General features: G+C 40.4%; 1 protein-coding gene across 1 annotated transcript; it reads left to right on the top strand.

Annotated features, from left to right (window-relative positions):
- The first annotated feature begins 4190 nt into the window (after positions 1 to 4190).
- On the top strand, positions 4191 to 7756 carry LOC127180816 (extracellular calcium-sensing receptor-like). The gene is made up of 6 exons (XM_051135119.1): positions 4191 to 4399; positions 4567 to 4855; positions 4948 to 5685; positions 5794 to 6021; positions 6565 to 6688; positions 6852 to 7756. The coding sequence occupies exons 1-6, from the start codon at positions 4191 to 4193 to the stop codon at positions 7754 to 7756; spliced, it is 2493 nt and encodes an 830-aa protein (XP_050991076.1).
- Positions 7757 to 17596: the final 9840 nt, after the last annotated feature.

Below are 17596 nucleotides of genomic sequence, written 5' to 3'. Positions count from 1 at the left end.
CTAAACAAACAAACATGAAATCACTCATACATGGGGGAATGGTCAGTGAGAAGTAGTTAGAGAGAGACAAGGAAATGAAGCTATGAAAACAGTCAGTTAACCACCTGCTGTGAAACCATCAGTGCTGTCTGCAGCTTATACTAAACCTCTGTTTGTTTAGTTAAGTGTACGATACTTGCATTGCCTTGGTCGTCGAACAAGTGTCCAAATGCAGTCTCTGAAAGTCTTGATGGTTTGGAGCAGTGGTGGTTTTGGAATTGCAATCACGTTCTTCCGGGTCTGGAGAGTGATGAATTCCAAAGATGTCCTGACTCGTTGGTGACTGGGAGTTTCTTCCCATGTGAAAAGTGAAGAAGAACCAAGAGCTGAGAGGGACCCAGCTGACGTCCTGTGATCTTTGGGAAATGGAAAGACAAGGCCGCAAGGCCTGGCGCACACTTAGGGAAGTCCTGAAGAGTTCTAGCTCATCTTCTTAGGTTCTCCAAGAACCACTGACTGACTGAGGTGAGTCATGAAGATGAATTCCAGGGATGAGTGGAACTGTCTGGCTCTTTGTGGTCGAGAGCCACAGCTCTGTATGTTGGGCCTGTCGGGCCCGCCGGGCATGCCCTGTGCCGGCTCCGGCTCCCCGTGGGTTCCTCCACACGGGCAGCAATCGGTAGATGTTGCAGACGAGGGAGAAAGTGAAGAAGAGGGAAGAACTAGGGACGTGGTCAACCGTTTGCCTTTAAGCTCTCTGGAGGCTGCGCCTCCAGGAGGTCCATGAACCAATGGTAACTTTCACCTTCGGAGAGAAAGTTTATGACTCTTTGTCCGTGAGCATGGTATTTTGCATATGTAATTCGACTGGGTGTTGATGCAAAACTACTAGGTTTCTTAAAACACTAATATGTTGCATAGGTATCAACATCTAATTTACACCATCTTTTAGATCATCAACATACGAATTAAAAGAGACCAAACATGACATAGGTGCTTTATACAACTAGTCATCTATCATAACGCATGCATAAAACAGTAGAAAGACAAATAAAAATACAACAGACAAAATTAAAATACAATGCAGTAATACTGTACACAATGACCTGGGCTATGTGTGATAGGAAGGTCAAAGAAAGGTTTGTCTGGGAATGAATAGGAAAGAGTCTATAGGCATTGTGTCTTTCCTATGGCAAATGTAGCATGGGCAGATGTGCATTCCTTGAAGCAATAAAACCTCTTATCAGATAGTCACCGTGGCAACTAAGCCCTTTTGGGGTGTTATTTGCTTTGGGGGTTGTCTTCAAACTCCAGCATGTAGCTGGGTTGTTGGTTTTAAAGATTATTTGTTAAATGTAACAAATAACTGTATGTCTGATTGGTCCAGATGCTACAAGAGAGAGGAAGACTTACATGATCTGCTGAGGGGCGGTGATCTCATTAAAGACCCTCCCACAGTGAGGGGAGTACTACTGTGTCCAGACTGCAAATGGGACATCAGCAGTGTGATTCAGGTTTAGAAGGGGATCACACATTCCAATAGGGTTCCACCATATAGAGGCAGCTGACCAAGGAGGCGAAACGGGTAGGCCTAAAAACTCTACACTCTCAGCTCTCGGGTTGAGGCGGTCCTTATGACTCAAACTGGGAGCGATAAGAGCGCTCCCTACCTAGACCAGAAGGCAGTGCTAGATTGAAGGGCAGTCCAGCAGGGCCCGAAGGGGTCCTGATTCAACAGACCCAAAGAACCTGTAGAAGCACTGGGAGGCAGTAACCCATTCATGCAAGAAGATATACCATTCCTCAGAGCCAGATAATCAGGAAGGGTTTCTACAGAGACACACCTCACTCATACCTCAGGGAAAGCAATGCTCGAGCCCACTCCACAGAGGGGCGAGTCACTGGTCCGACCATAAGGGCAGTGTGACAGGGAGGTCCATCCATCGAGTGATGTTAAGGAGTGAAGCCACTTGTCACCACAGCGAGAGGAGCTCTAACTCAGAAATGTGCATGAAGGTTGAGTGGACGACTCAAATCTCAGGAGATGCCTTGGGGTGAGACATGAGTAGGGCGTCCTGGCAGGACAGCTTCTTGAAGCAGACACCAGCCTGGGGTGCGTATCCCAAAAGCATTGTTAGCTAACTATGGTCACAAGTTCTGTCATTACCAACATAGTTCAGCGATTCTGTGTTTCCCGAAACGTGGTTGGAATTACAGCTCTCACCCTGTCGTCAGAAGATTAGTTCCTTGTTAGTGTCATGAATCTGGTCGGTGACCTGCGGTCCGCTCACCACGAGATGTCGCTCTCGCTCTGTCTTCACACACAGACTGTTGCTCTACATCCCCTGGACTACATCTCCCATTATCCACCACGCTGATTGCGCCATACACCTGTGGCCAATCAGCGGCCCTATTTAAGCCCCGGACTTTCACTCGGTAGTCACCGAGTATTGTGGAGTGTTTTTGTGGAGAACTGTGTCGGTTGCGTTTAGCGCTCTCCTAGTGCTAGCACCTTATCAGTGTTGTTCCTTAGTTTCCCTGAGTTTCCTAGTTCCTAGTTTCCTAGTTGCCGTGTTCCCTTGTTTCCAAGTTCCCTAGTTCCTGTGCTCCCTTAGTTTTGTATTCTCGCCTGGCTTCCCCATTTTCGTCTGTCTCGCCGCCTGCCTTCCTGGACTCTTGCTCGTTGTAAGGATTACCCCTCTTCCTCACGTCATGGATTATGTTCGCCGCTGATCGACCCACACCTGCCTCTCGGACTACTCTTGTGCCTCGCCTCCAACATACCTGTTTGTAACTGTTCTGACCCTGCCTGTCTGACCATGTCTTTGTCTCATCGTTTAAATAAAAGCTTGCGCATGGATCCCCTTGCCTCTCGTCTCCCTCTCCACATTACAGTTAGTAAGACGTGATTAATAAATTATGCTCTTGGACACAATAAGCAAGCTAACATAAAGTACAATCTATATCTTCCGTTCTACCTAAATATAATTGCATTTTAATATATGTATTTTTGCGCATCTTCTAAAAGCTCCATTTTTGAATAGTGCGCATGTATGACATCAGAGGGAACCGGCGATAAATCAAACGTCAACTAAAGCAAAATGACAGGAAACAAAAACTAGTAAATTAGTCATCAGGTGCCATGTTCAATATAGCTGCATTTTAGAGATTTCTAATCAGTTAAATAGCAGAAGTTATTACTCCACCACAGCAAGTGATGTCATTAACAACGGCCCTACATTGTTGAACTAATGTGGCTCAAAGTACGGAGATGCAACAGTGTTTGGGAAACAGTCGTGACTAGCTAGTTTGTTTCACCACAATGCATCGTACTATGGAGGTTAATCAGCAAGTTGCGTCGTTGTATGGGAAACACACCCATGGACATAGGGAGCAGATCACGAAGCATAACATTCCAAGAATACTAAACCTGAATGGAGGCCCCGCAAGTTCTGGGGTTGCAGTGTTATGTTGGGTACGCGAAGGCCAAGGAAGCTCCTGCAGATGCCTAGCGACTTGGCTGGATGATCCAACAAACGTGAAGCCGAAGATGTAGGCTGTCATACAGTCTGGATCCAGTGAGACCATCAATCAGTCAGAGCCTGTAGAGGTCCTAGCCCTGTAACAAAGTAAAGGTACAAAAACAGGTACTGCAGTGGCAGTTTGCTTAGTGGCATGGAGAGTGAGATCTGTGGTGTGGCACAGCTCAGACACCCCCTCCCCCCGACATTTTAGGTGGTTTAAAACCTTTCATTAAAGTTGTCCTAAAACCAAAACAATACCCCTTCTTGTCTTAGGACAACTTTGATGAACTTTTTCGATCCACTTCAAATAATGACTACTATATTTACTCATGGCAAAATAAACAAGCAACGATATAATAATAATATTAAAAATATAACAATACAGAACAAAGAATATGTAAGAAAGACTGAAAAGGTTGTTTAAAGTCTAAATAGATACTAGATCATCTAAATTAAAGAATACATCAAAAACATAAAACTCCAGTATAAATATTTTTATAGCTTACTACCTTTTTTATAATTTCAAGAAATCAAACTCTGTCAAATTAGACTATCTGCTTGACCCGCCTCTTGTCTTGCCCTATGAGGTAACTACATTCACAATCATTCATCCATACTATTTATGTCTATAAAATGCAAAATACTATCATTTGCATTTGACAGGTGCATTTGAACTGAGTCTTTAGGATGCTCATCTTTCTTTACACACTTCTGCCTTTCTATCATCTATATACCAAGGCAGAAAACACTATTTGCCAAATGATGGGAGACCCTAAATATCCGCTGCTTTCCAAGGATGGAGACATAATCATTGGAGCACTTTTTGTTATCCACTCTGAAGTATCATTACCTTCATTTGAATTTACACAAAAACCTCAGCATATATTATGCTCCAGGTTTGTTTCTTTTGAGCATTTTACATTTGCATTTTACATGTGCCTTTATCCGAATAACGTATTTATACATAAGCGTTTTTCCATTGATTTTTTGTTTCTTTATTTATTTGCTTTATGTGTTTCTTTATTTATTTACTTTTCACCCTGATGATTTAATGTTTTTATAGTGTGAATATAAAAGATTTTCGGCTGGCTCAAACCATGATCTTTGCTATAGAGGAGATTAACAAAAGTAAAAGTTTGCTCCCAAATGTTTCTGTTGGCTATAAAATTTATGATACCTGTGGTTCAAGACTGTGTTCTATGAGTGCAACTATGGGATTGATGAATGGTTTAGAGTTTGCAGCAAGAGACATATGCACTGGGCAATCTCCTATACATGCCATCATAGGAGAAACAGAGTCTTCCAACACAGTGATTTTGTCTAGAACCACAGAACCTTTTAAAATTCCAGTGGTAAGTACCAAGTACAGTACACATTTGATAATATTGATACTATACTGATATACTGATGTGTTTCTGTTTCTGTGTTTTTTTTTTTTTTTAAGATAAGTCCCTCAGCCACATGTGACTGTCTTAGCAATAGGAAAGATTATCCATCTTTCTTCAGGACAATTGCTAGTGATTACCACCAGAGCAGAGCACTTGCATACATAGTCAAGCACTTTGGCTGGTCTTGGGTGGGAGCTGTGAACAGTGACAATGACTATGGAAACAATGGAATGGCCATATTTCTGAAAACAGCTGAAGAAGAAGGGATTTGTGTGGAGTACTCTGTGAAATTCTTGAGGACAGAGCCTGAAAAAATTAGAAATGTAGTGGATATCATAAAACAAGGCACAACTAAAGTAATTGTTGCATTTCTTACCGGTTTTGAGATGAAAAGTCTGCTCGAGCAGCTACGTATACAGAACATTGCAGGTCTCCAAATGATTGGTGTAGAGGCATGGATAACTTCAAAAAGTTTGATGACTCCAAACAGTTTTCATGTGCTGGGAGGGTCACTGGGTTTTGCAGTTAGAAAAATTCAAATTGAAGGGTTTGCAGATTATGTTGTGAAAGCATTCTGGGATACAGCTTTTCCATGCTCTTTTAATGCTGAATTAAATTGCAGTCAATATCAGGATCTATTTGTGGTCAAAAACTATAATGAAGATGTGCCTGAACAAAGATTTCCAAGCTATGTCTACAAAGCAGTTTATGCTGTGGCTCATTCACTACACAGTCTACTCAAGTGCAGAGAACAAAATGGTTGTGAAAAAGACCTGACAATACAACCACATCAGGTAAAATATATATATATATATATATATATATATATATATATATATATTGCCTTTCAGTGTGTTCAAATGCTTTAGTGATAATCTACTAAAATGGTCTTATTTCAATAGGTGGTTGAGGCCTTGAAAAAGGTCAATTTTACTGTAAAGATGGGAGATCGTGTGTGGTTTGACAGCACTGGTGGTGCAGTGGCCCAGTATGAAGTTGTGAACTGGCAGCAGAACCTAGATGGATCATTCCAATTTAAATCAGTGGGATACTATGATGCCTCATTGCCCCCTGATCAGCGCTTTGTTATTAACACTAAAAACATAATCTGGGCCAGAGGACAACTGGAGGTAATAATCTGTTTGTGCAGCTAGGTTTATTTAAACTGTGGAAATGTAATACCAAAATCCTAAGTCATTATTCTGACATTTACGTATTAAAATATAAATACTTGTGGGTAAATATGCATTAAAGCATTGCCATCCACAAAGCTCTGCTCCTTTTTAAAAATAAAGAACAGAAGATGTATGTGTGAAGGTTTACATTTGTGTACCGCTTAATATATAAGCTATTAGTTACTGATATTAGAAATTGTGACATTCATTTAAAAAAAATAATAATAAAAAAAAAAAAAGAAAAGAAAGAAAACGAAAGCTACAGTCCACAACAGGCTACATTTTGAGCTAAAAGGCAGTATTTTGCTAAACAGACTTTCTAAAACAGACCTTTCAAACTTTTTTTTTTTCTGGATATGTTTTACTAATACAGTGAACATTTGTGCCATTTAATGCATCAAAGAACCACAAGTCTCTTCTAAATAATACTGGCACTTCATTTAATTTTCACTTTATATTCAATATAAATAACTATGTATGATGTGATATTCCATGTAGAAGCCAAGGTCTGTGTGCAGTGAGAGCTGTCCTCCAGGCACTAGGAAGGCTGCACAAAAAGGAAGACCTGTCTGCTGTTATGATTGTATTCCATGTGCAGAAGGAGAAATCAGTAATGAGACAGGTAATCTTCAGCCCATTTCACAGTTTCAAAAATTTAAAAGAAAACTGATTATTGGCTCATTTTGTATTATTCTTTTATTGTTCAGAATAAAGTTTCTTATCAAAGAAGTTCATAAATAAAATGTTTTTCTTTTTATCTGTAACTAACACAACTTCCTTTCCAGATTCAATTAACTGCAAGCAGTGTCCAGGGGAATACTGGTCAAATGCTGAGAAAAATAAATGTGTATTAAAGGCAGTAGAATTTCTGTCATTCACAGAAGTTATGGGTATAGTGCTTGTCTTTTTCTCACTCTTTGGAGTGGGATTAACTGTGCTGGTGGCCATCCTGTTTTACAGTAAGAAGGACACCCCCATAGTAAAAGCCAACAACTCAGAACTGAGCTTCCTGCTGCTCTTCTCTTTGACTCTGTGTTTCCTCTGTTCACTTACTTTCATTGGTCGGCCTACTGAGTTGTCCTGTATGTTGCGTCACACAATGTTTGGGATCACTTTTGTTCTCTGTATCTCCTGTGTTCTGGGGAAGACAATAGTGGTGTTAATGGCCTTCAAAGCTACACTTCCAAGAAGTAATGTCATGAAAAGGTTTGGGCCTGCACAACAACGAATTAGTATTCTTGCATTTACACTTATACAGGTTCTTATCTGTGTGCTGTGGCTAACAATATCCCCTCCATTTCCCTACAAAAATATGAAATATTATAAGGAAAAGATCATTTTTGAGTGCAGTCTGGGTTCTACATTAGGTTTCTCTGCTGTGCTAGGTTATATTGGTCTACTGGCAGTCGTGTGCTTCATGTTGGCTTTTCTGGCTCACACACTGCCTGATAACTTCAATGAAGCCAAATTCATCACATTCAGTATGCTCATATTTTGTGCTGTATGGATCACATTTATTCCAGCTTATGTCAGTTCTCCTGGAAAATTTATTGTAGCTGTGGAGATATTTGCCATTTTATCCTCAAGCTTTGGTTTACTATTTTGCATATTTGCACCTAAATGTTACATCATCCTACTCAAACCTGAACAAAACACAAAGCAACACATAATGGGAAAAACATCATCTTAATTTTGAGAAATAAAATAGCTTAGGTATATTATTGCTAGAAAAATGGTGATGTCAAATAAATAAATAAATACATACATTTTCTGACCTATGGTAATTACCATTTTGAGCAGCTTTATCAGAAGAGCAAGAAAAACTAATTTTAGTCTTTGTGTAATGGCTACTCCACTAGATTAAGATTTTTGACAAAAAACACAAAAAACAAAAACAAAACAAAACAAAACAAAAAAACAAATATATATACATACATATATATATATATATATATATATATATAAGTTTATCTGATGCATTTTCCTGCCATGAATATATGTATATGTTCACTAGTATATATATATATATATATATATATATATATATATATATATATATATATATATATATATATATATATATATTTATTTATTTATTTATTAGTTTATCTGATGCATTTTCCTGCCATGAATATATGTATATGTTCACTAGTATATATATATATGAAGTCAAATAATATGTGTGTTTGAAGAAACTGTAAAGGAAATTTACAAATTTATTTAAATTTATTTTATTTTATTTTATTACTGTATTCTTATTAGCTGGTAATTGTTCATAACAACTAATGCTGCACAAGTGTTTTCCAACTTAATTGGTATTGAGGACTGAAATAAAGACTTTAGTGGCCTGATACACTTTCGTCTATCCCTGTATTTGTTCATTTACTTGTTGTCCTTTGTTTGAAATCATTGGTTAGGGGTCAAACTGAACTGACAGGAAAATTAAAAGTATAAGGAAAGTATAAAGACTCTAGTGATTTGTACTTGACCAGAAGCTAGAAAGGAGTCCTGACAAACAATTTAAAAAAAAAAAAAACCTTTTGAATTGAAGCACAGCTGGAAGCTACACCGTAGTAGTATCAAAAACATGTTTAATTGATTTCAACAAACAAGGCCATGAACAAACAACTGATGTAACCTACTGTTAAATTGGGTACAACTATTTATTTATTTGACTTAGCTTTTCTGAAGTAAAAGTATGTGGCACTTTAGTTTAAGTGAGTTTAAATCATTACATTTTATAACAAAGAAAGAAAAGAAATAGAAATGTACAAAAAGTGATTTTTTCAGCTTATAAATAAATGTATATGCTTAATTCAGTTGTATATTTTTAATTCAAGCAGTTTCCTGCAGTATGACCTGCAGAATTACCTTATTCAGTATTACTTCCTTCTTTAACATAAATACATTTAGTTTCAATGATTTAATTTTAATTAAGACATCACAGATAGAAAACAGACAGGAGAGGACAGAGGATAGTTTTAGTAAAGAAACAAGCTACTAAGCCACTAAGAAAATTTTAATGTTCTTCTTCTCTGCTCTGTTTTGGGTTCTATGCAATGGTCTCTACACTACGGGGCCTTGGTCATTTCACTGAACACATAATAAGCACAGAGGGAGCAATTAGGGTAGTACCACATAGTACAGAAATGGTTATGATGCAAAAATAAATGAGGAGACACGGACCAAACACAAATGACAGTCTTTAATAATCCAAATAGAGAATACAAGGCAGTCAGGAACACACGTAGCACACCACTAGGGAACTAGAAGATGTCTGACTTCGGACACAGTACACAAGAAACATAAGGCTTATGTAACTACGAACTAATGAGAATAATAAAGGAAACAAAGGTGAATGGAATGACTAATTAAGAAACTAGGTCACGGGGAGCACATGGGGAGAGAAAACACAACAAAAAAAGTCCATAATTCTGACATATTGTCCCCCTCCCAGAAGGTGCATCCTCACGTCATAGAAACATCTGAAGGAGGGATATGTGGTAAATTGGAAGGAGGCTCGAGAGGAGGACGGGACACCCGGAAGAGGCCCTGCAGAAAGAGTCCATGGAGGAGATAATGGAGGTAGGAGCCAGGGAATAGACAGGAGGAGCCAGGGCGGACCAGACAGAGACAGGAGGGACGTGGAGCAGGAAGAGCCAGGCAGGACCCAGGCCACAGCCATAATGGCGACCCACGGTGAAGCCAACGGAGGGAGGAGCCATGGAGGAGGATGGGCTGACAACTCCAAGGGGCCGAAGGACAGTGGCGGAGCAGGTGGCAGAGGAGTCCAAGGCAGAGATGGAGAGCCAATGAGCCAGGGTGACGAGGAGGATCTGGAGGCCTGAGGTGGAGCAGATGGCTAAGGCGACCGATGCAGAGGCGTAGAACCAGAAGGCCACGGTAGAGCTGGAGCAATAGAGGACCAATGTGGAGGACCAAGCCTGACAAAGCTGGAGGAGTGAAGTCCTGAGGCGAGGGATGGTGTTGTAGAATTTTCCTTGCTCAAAATAAATAGCTCTGAAGAGGTTTTGAAGTCAGACAGACCTTTATTAACAAGTTAACAAAAGGCCGAGTAATGTTCGAACACCACTCAAGAGTTTCGTCTCAAGCACACATATATACATCCTGAAGCATTCCATATATGCACTGTTGTATTTTTGGACAAGGTATTTTTTACCATATATGAATTCCTGAAGGTTGATCAATAGCTGTCATGTATTTCTAGCTCCTGAACAGGTTCATTCCAGGCATAAGTGTTTTTCAAGCTTTAAATAGATATCTTTGCTCTAAGCTCACTGCACAGAGTTAATACACAGTCAGATGATAATAGTAGAATAATATCCTCTTATGCATAGCATAATTCTATGTTTTATATTGATTCAAGATTAATGAAAGTCTTCTACAATGGCCGACAACAGACCAAGGTGGAGCCGGAGGGACGAGAGTAGGGAGCTAGGAGCCATGGTGGAGGCGCTGGATCGACGAGCTGAGGTGGAGTCCTGGACTCTGAGGCTGGAGGTGGAGACAGGGGATCCTCCAGCCACAACACTGATGGAGACTGGTAGACCCACGGTGAGCCCACTGCACAGATGGTGGGCTGAGTGTGAGCAGAGGGGCTGCCAGATGACAACAGAGGAGGAGGCAGAAGCGGGTTAGAGCATGGGAATTTGTGAGCTTCTGGGCTCTTAGAGCTGCCCCTGGGAACAGAAGCCCTCTTTTGGCTGGACTGAGGGACAGTCTCTCTCTCTGGGCTGGACTTGGAAACAGGAGCCCTCCCTGAGCTGGACATGGGAACAGAAGCCCTCCTGAAGCTAGACACAGGAACAAGAGTAACTGAGGGCTCCGGTGAAGGAGGGAGGAGAGGAGGCAGGTCGGCATACAAGTCCAAATTGAAAACCCCCTCAATCTCCAAGAGTCCCAGATCTACTAATAGCTCACCCTTAGCCATAGTGAAGTGGGCGGAGCTCCTCTCCACAATCTCACAGGCCACTCCTTTCTAACTCCTGGCGAGTGTGGTAGCCAGCTCTCCCACCTGGTATGATGTTACTTGCAGCTCTTCGTCATCGGTGGGCTCAGGCTTAAATGACAAACTTTAATCGATCAAGATGGCGCTGCACATGGCTGCCTCGGTTTGTTGCTCCTCCGTACTTTTACTGTTTTTGTTTGTCTTAAGCAACGTTTTTCCAATCAGCTTCTCTAGAAGCGAGCTCTTGGACATAAGAAATAGCACACCAGATAACTTTTTGCCAACATTTGAACATTCAGACGTTTTACTGGACATTTTAGTCGGAGGGGCTGCACTCCTATACAAGCGCTCCAAGTGACGCAAGCGAGGAAAGAGCGGCGGCGCACTCATGAAATTCCGACAGTGCGGTCTTAGGACTCCGTTGCCGAGTATTCATCTGGCGAATCTCCGCTCTCTTGCAAATAAATCAGACGAACTACAACTTCTCACCCGCACAAACAAACTCTGCTGTGCTTTGCTTCACGGAAACCTGGTTAAACGGAGCCATTCCGGACAACGCGCTTCATCTAATGGGCTTCCAGCTGTTCAGAGCAGACCGTGTCACCGAGTCGTTGGGGAAAATGAGAGGAGGTGGATTATGTTTTTATGTCAATGAAGGCTGGAGTACAGACGTGAAAGTTTTAAAGAAGATGTGCTGCCCAAACTTGGAAGCTGTCTTTATTAACCATAAGCCTTTTTATTCGCCACAGGAGTTTTCCTCTTTTATTCTGGTGAGTGTGTATATTCATATTCCTCCTGATGCGCATGTAAGCGTAGTGCTAGAACTGTTGGCCGATCAGATTACACACACAGAGCAGTGTTACCCGGACTCTTTCATTATCATTCTCTGTGATTTTAATAAAGCTAATCTCACCAGCGAACTGCCCAAATATAGACAGCAATATACTGGACCATTGCTACACTGTTTTCAAGGATGCATACCAGTCTGTCCCCCATGCCGCGCTGGGACTCTCTGATCACTGTTTAGCACTGTTTACATCTTCTACCAGCCTACAGGCAGAAACTTAAATGCTAAGCCTGTAGTAAGAACTGTAAAGAGACGGACTGTTGAAGCAGAGTGGTATTTACAAGCCTGCTTCAAACTTACTGATTGGAGTGTTTTTGAGGCTGCAGCTACTGATCTGGATGAGCTCACTGACACTGTGACAGTTTCTGTGAGTACGTGTGTACCCACCAGGACTTATTTAACATTTAACAACGACAAACCTTGGTTCAGTGCAAAACTCAAACAGCTTTGCCAGGCCAAAGAGGACGCCTACAGGAGTGGGGACAAAGCTTTGTACAAACAGGCCAAAAAACACACTGAATAGGGAAATAAGAGTCGCAAAGTTAAACTACTCTGGAAAGCTAAAAAAACAGCTTTCAAGCAATGACTCGAAATCAGTGTGGAATGGCCTGAAAGCCATCACCAGCTACAAGAGCCCATCCCCCAACACTGAGGCCAATCAACAACTGGCTGATGACTTGAATGAGTTTTACTGCAGGTTTGAAAAACAAAAGACTGGTCTGACACCCTGCACCCGCCCCGACTGTCCCGCAACACAGCCATCAACACCCTCCCCCTCTCTCCCCTACTGTTTCTCAGCCTGCCCTTAACCCTCTGGGGTCTGAGGGTGTTTTGGGGCCCTGGAGAAGTTTTGACATGCGCTCACATTTGTGCTTTTATCGGTATCTTAAAAACATATTCATGGCTAAAGTCTGGCTACACTGTAATCAGCACAAACTAGGCTACAATAATATGTAAGCAACATGAATGTACATTTTTGTGTTTTTGAGAAAACAACGTTTATGCGTGGTTAGTGAAAAACTAAAAATTTTAAGTTACTGAAACAAGGCCATGAAAGACATTCAGAACATTATTTCACAAGACTTTTGAGAACTGGATGCGGTAGGCTAGAGTTTTTTTCTACAAAATGATGTGAAAATCATCTCATTCACTCGTTCAGAGAAAACAATATATTGATGTAAATTTTCTAAGACATGTTTTGTGATCGAAAGGGAATATGCGAAGGAGTGGCAATGACCCATGAATATTTAGCAATTCACACCTGAGAGACAAAGAGCCCTCCCTAATGGCCCATCAATGAGACTGTGACTGTCAGGTAACAATGAGAGATTCAAAGAATGGAGTTTTAGATTGTTTGTATTTTATTTACAACACAGTATAATCAAAATATACATAATGAAGGTCAAATACACACAATTGAACACCCTGATCTAACCACAGAGATGTGAACAGACTTTGTGTAGTTTCTGAAAACTGTTTTCTGAATTCTGTTCAACAAGTGAAACAAGTAAATCATACCTGATCATACCTGATCTCTAAACTCATCATCAGTAGTCAAGGAACTTTTTTTTTACACTAGAATATGTGTAGTTGAACATCTGATCTTAGTACAGCGCTCTCAGTTTGACAGACAGCAGGATTCATCTGTTGTGCAGGTATCAGCTCACAAAAAAACAAACAACATAAGAAAAACATCTGTGAGCATGTTAATATCAGGAGCATCTGTAATATATATATATATATATATATATATATGTAGCCACAGACTCACGCATTTGTACTAACGTAAAAAGGACATTTTATATCTATATATAAGTAATAATTATTGTTTTTCACATTAAACATCTATTCGAGAGCAGAGTATTGATAAACATGGTCTAAACATACACTCAATGTAAACACTCATAGTACATCATATTGTTATACGATAAATAACTAAATAATATGATCTTTAAGTCATAAACATAAGCATGCTTTGTATGTATTATACAATACAAAAACGTTTTAGATTTGGGAAACTTTATTATTATTGTTAAGCGTAAGTGTAAACACTATTATCTATTATATCGCATCGTTTTCTATTGTATAGAACGTTAAAAAAAACATCCTGGCGTCGTGAGACATTTTGATACAATGAAATGAAACGTACTTCATGATGTTTCACTTGCTGTAGTCATGAATTATAGTTTGAAAAAAAGTCTAACTAGTAAAATGTGTACAAGCTCTGTCACAGTAACACAGTAACAACTAACGAAAGCAGGCTGATAAAAGAAAGACTTACTCACGTAAATATCTCCTCTGATGGATCGCGCCGTGTGTCACATCGTGTTCTTCCTCCGAATTCTTATTCCTCACAGCGCATCTTCTTACAGAAACGACAAGTAGCCCAGATGAACTTAGGAAAGAAAAGGTCTCGGCGCTTTGTTTACGGTGATGTGGGCGGTTACGTTTGGCGCGCGTCCTCACGTGGCGATTACACTATGAAAGCGAAAGCATCTCGTGGGCGTGATCTAATTAAAAATAATGAAGCAGACGGGAGAGACTGAACATGGAGTTGGTTTCATGCGAATTACTTCATCAGAGAATATTTGTTTTCGGCAAGAGGGGCTTCTAAAAGTAAAAATATCAAGCTTTCTATAGATATATCTCTCATGTGTGTGTGTCATGTATTCGCTGAGTTTTAGTTCATTGTTTGTGGACTTCAGCTCTGCTTTCAACACCATCATTCCAGAAATCCCTCAGAATAAACTGTCACAGCTCTCTGTACCTCACCTCCATCTGTCAGTGGATCACCAGCTTCCTGACAAACAGGCAGCAGCTATTGAGGCTAGGAAAACTCACATCCAGCACCCGCACCATCGGCACTGGAGCTCCCCAGGGCTGCGTTCTCTCCCCACTGCTCTTCTCCCTCTGCACAAATGACTGCATCTCTAAAGACCCCTCTGTCAAACTTCTGAAGTTTGCAGATGACACTATGGTCATCAGTCTCAATCAGGATGGCGACGAATCTGCTTACAGACAGGAGGTTGAGAAGGTTGAGCAGCTGGCTGTCTGGTGCACTCAAAACAACCTGGAGCTCAACATGCTCAAAACTGTAGAGATGACAGTGGACCTCAGGAGAAACACCCCTGCACTCCCCCCCTCTCACCATCATGAACAGCACTGTGGCTGCAGTGGATTCATTCAAGTTCCTAGGAACTAACATCTCCCAGGACCTGAAGTGGGACATTCACATTGACTCCATTGTGAAAAAACCCAGCAGAGGTTGTACTTTCTTCGTCAACTGAAAAAGTTCAATCTACCATAGGCACTGATGACACAGTTTTACTCAGCTGTCACTGAGTCAGTTCTGTGCTCTTCTATAACTGTCTGGTTTGGGGCAGCCAGCAAATCAGATATAAGAAGACTGCAACAGACTGTTAGGACAGCAGAAAGGATCATTGGTGTGCACCTGCCCAACCTTCAGGACTTGTACATCTCCAGAGTGAAGAAACGGGCAGGAAACATCATCAATTTTTCTCCATTCTAATTATTGTCTCTTTCTGTAGTATTATTATGTAAACACATATGCATATCTCTTATTTATACAGCTGTATATAGAGTAAATAATGCACAAATCTGTACATAAATCTTCTGTTCCAGATTCATACACATTATTATTTATTTAAAACTTATTTTATTTAAATGTTTTCTCTGTTCTTATGTCAGATATGTATGCATGTATGTACCAGCAGCACCTTAAAAAAAAAAACACATCAAATTTCTTGTGTGTTTGCGCACACCTGGCGAATAAAGCTAATTCTGATTCTGATAATAATCCTGTTATGTGCCAGGGATTTTGTTTCTGTTGTTCCCTCCCCCTTTCTTTTGTTATTTGCTCTCTGCTTTCCCTCCAAATATAGGAGTTGCGATTGGTTGGCTGAGTTGCTGTATTTGAACTAATCATGGATGGTGAGCTGTGACTTAAGCTGCTCTAGGGACAGGAAGAGGAGGGGCTTGAAGACTTTGAGTCTTTTTGTTGGTGGGTTTTTAACCCTCTTGTATGTTGGCTCCTGATACTCTGTTGTGTGTGGTTCACTTGTTTGTTTGATTGTTATTGAGTTATATCTGAATTAAGCTACGCTTCAACAAACCCAGAGGGAAGTGAAAGGAGAGAAAGTCACATGACATGCATATTACATTTACACAGATTTGGTACTGTTAGACACATTAGGTAAGAAGCATGTGCTACCCTCTGTATGTTTGTTTTTGTTAGCAAGCGTAGTTTTAGTTAGGGCGTTTGTTACAGAGGAATATTTTATTTTATTTTGTTTTTAGTTAGTTTAGAGGGTTGGGTTCAGGTAGTGTGTGTTTGGTTTTGTTATTTTCTTTGGTTTGGCACTGCTTGTGTTCCTTCCTTTCTGAGGTTTGTTTCATTTTATACACACATATACATACATACATACATACATACATTGTACATATATAGCTGTATACATATTTTTTTGGTGATTGTTTGTTTTCATTTACTCACATCTGTAAATAAAGCGAACCACGTTTGCAACTTTAGTCATTGTCCCTGTGTTGGTTTGCAGCTATTGGTCCCAGGGTATTACATCATAGGGTTGTTTTATTATGTTTGCTCCTTTTCATACCCCGAACCACTACGGGGCATAACATAATGTGGGGGCTCGCCTGGGATCTTTCTCAGCATTCATCATCAAGGAAGTTCCGGATGTGAGGATAGCTCTTTTCTTTTTTCCTGGGAGTTGTTGTGAACTGACACAGGTGAGCGTAAATTGATATCCTGCGTGATTTAGAGTATGTTTGTTAAGCTTCGTAGTGTCTTCGATTGCGCTTAAGGTTATTGAAAATCCGTCACTAGAGCTTATTGAGAAATGTCGTAAAGACGACCTTGTAGTAATAGCTGAACACTACCAAATCTCTGTTAATCGACAATCATTAAAACGTGAAATTAAAACTGCTGTTTTAAATGGGCTTGTAGAACAGAAAGTTTTCAGTTTGCCTGCTCTGGGTTGAGTACCAGATCAAAGCAGTGAGTCAGCGTCTACTTCTGACTCAGCGAGCAAAGATACAACAGAGTGTGTTTCGCCTACCTTTGCTTTTGATGTGAGTAAAAACATTTCATTAGTGCTGCTGTTTAGAGAGATGGAAGTCGACAGTTATTTTAGTTTATTTGAGAGAACTGCTGCGTCATTAAACTGGCCAAAGGAAGTTTGGTCATTGCTTTTGCAATGTAGACTAGTACGGAAAGCTATGGAAGTGCTTTCTACGTAGTTTTTGGAAGATAGCTTACAATATGAGACCGTGAAAGCAGCTACTTTGCGTGCGTATGAATTGGTGCCTGAAACTTATTGGCAAAAATTCAGAAACCACAGGAAGAGTGGTAATCCGACCTTTGTTGAGTTTGCACGTAAAAAGGGAGTGTTGTTTGATAAATGGTGTACTTCAAGTCAGGTTAATGATTCTTCTTCCTTGCGCAAATTAATGTTCCTTGAAGATTTTAAAAAAATGCGTGCCTGAACAAATTGTTTTGTATTTGAATGAACAGCAGGTGACACAGTTGTCCACTGCTGCTGTGTTGGCAGACGAGTTTGCCTTAACGCATAAGTGTGTTTAGTTCCATGCGTGGTGGCGACAAAAACAGTTCTGCTGGCATTTCACTGCTTACCGTTCTGTCCAAAATAAAGGTAGAACAGCCCTGAGAAAAATGT

The sequence above is a fragment of the Labeo rohita genome, chromosome 18, assembly GCF_022985175.1.
Source record: "Labeo rohita strain BAU-BD-2019 chromosome 18, IGBB_LRoh.1.0, whole genome shotgun sequence".
NCBI lineage: Eukaryota > Metazoa > Chordata > Actinopteri > Cypriniformes > Cyprinidae > Labeo > Labeo rohita.
The sequence above is the reverse complement of the archived record's forward strand: the minus strand, read 5'-3'. Positions and strand labels throughout refer to the sequence as shown.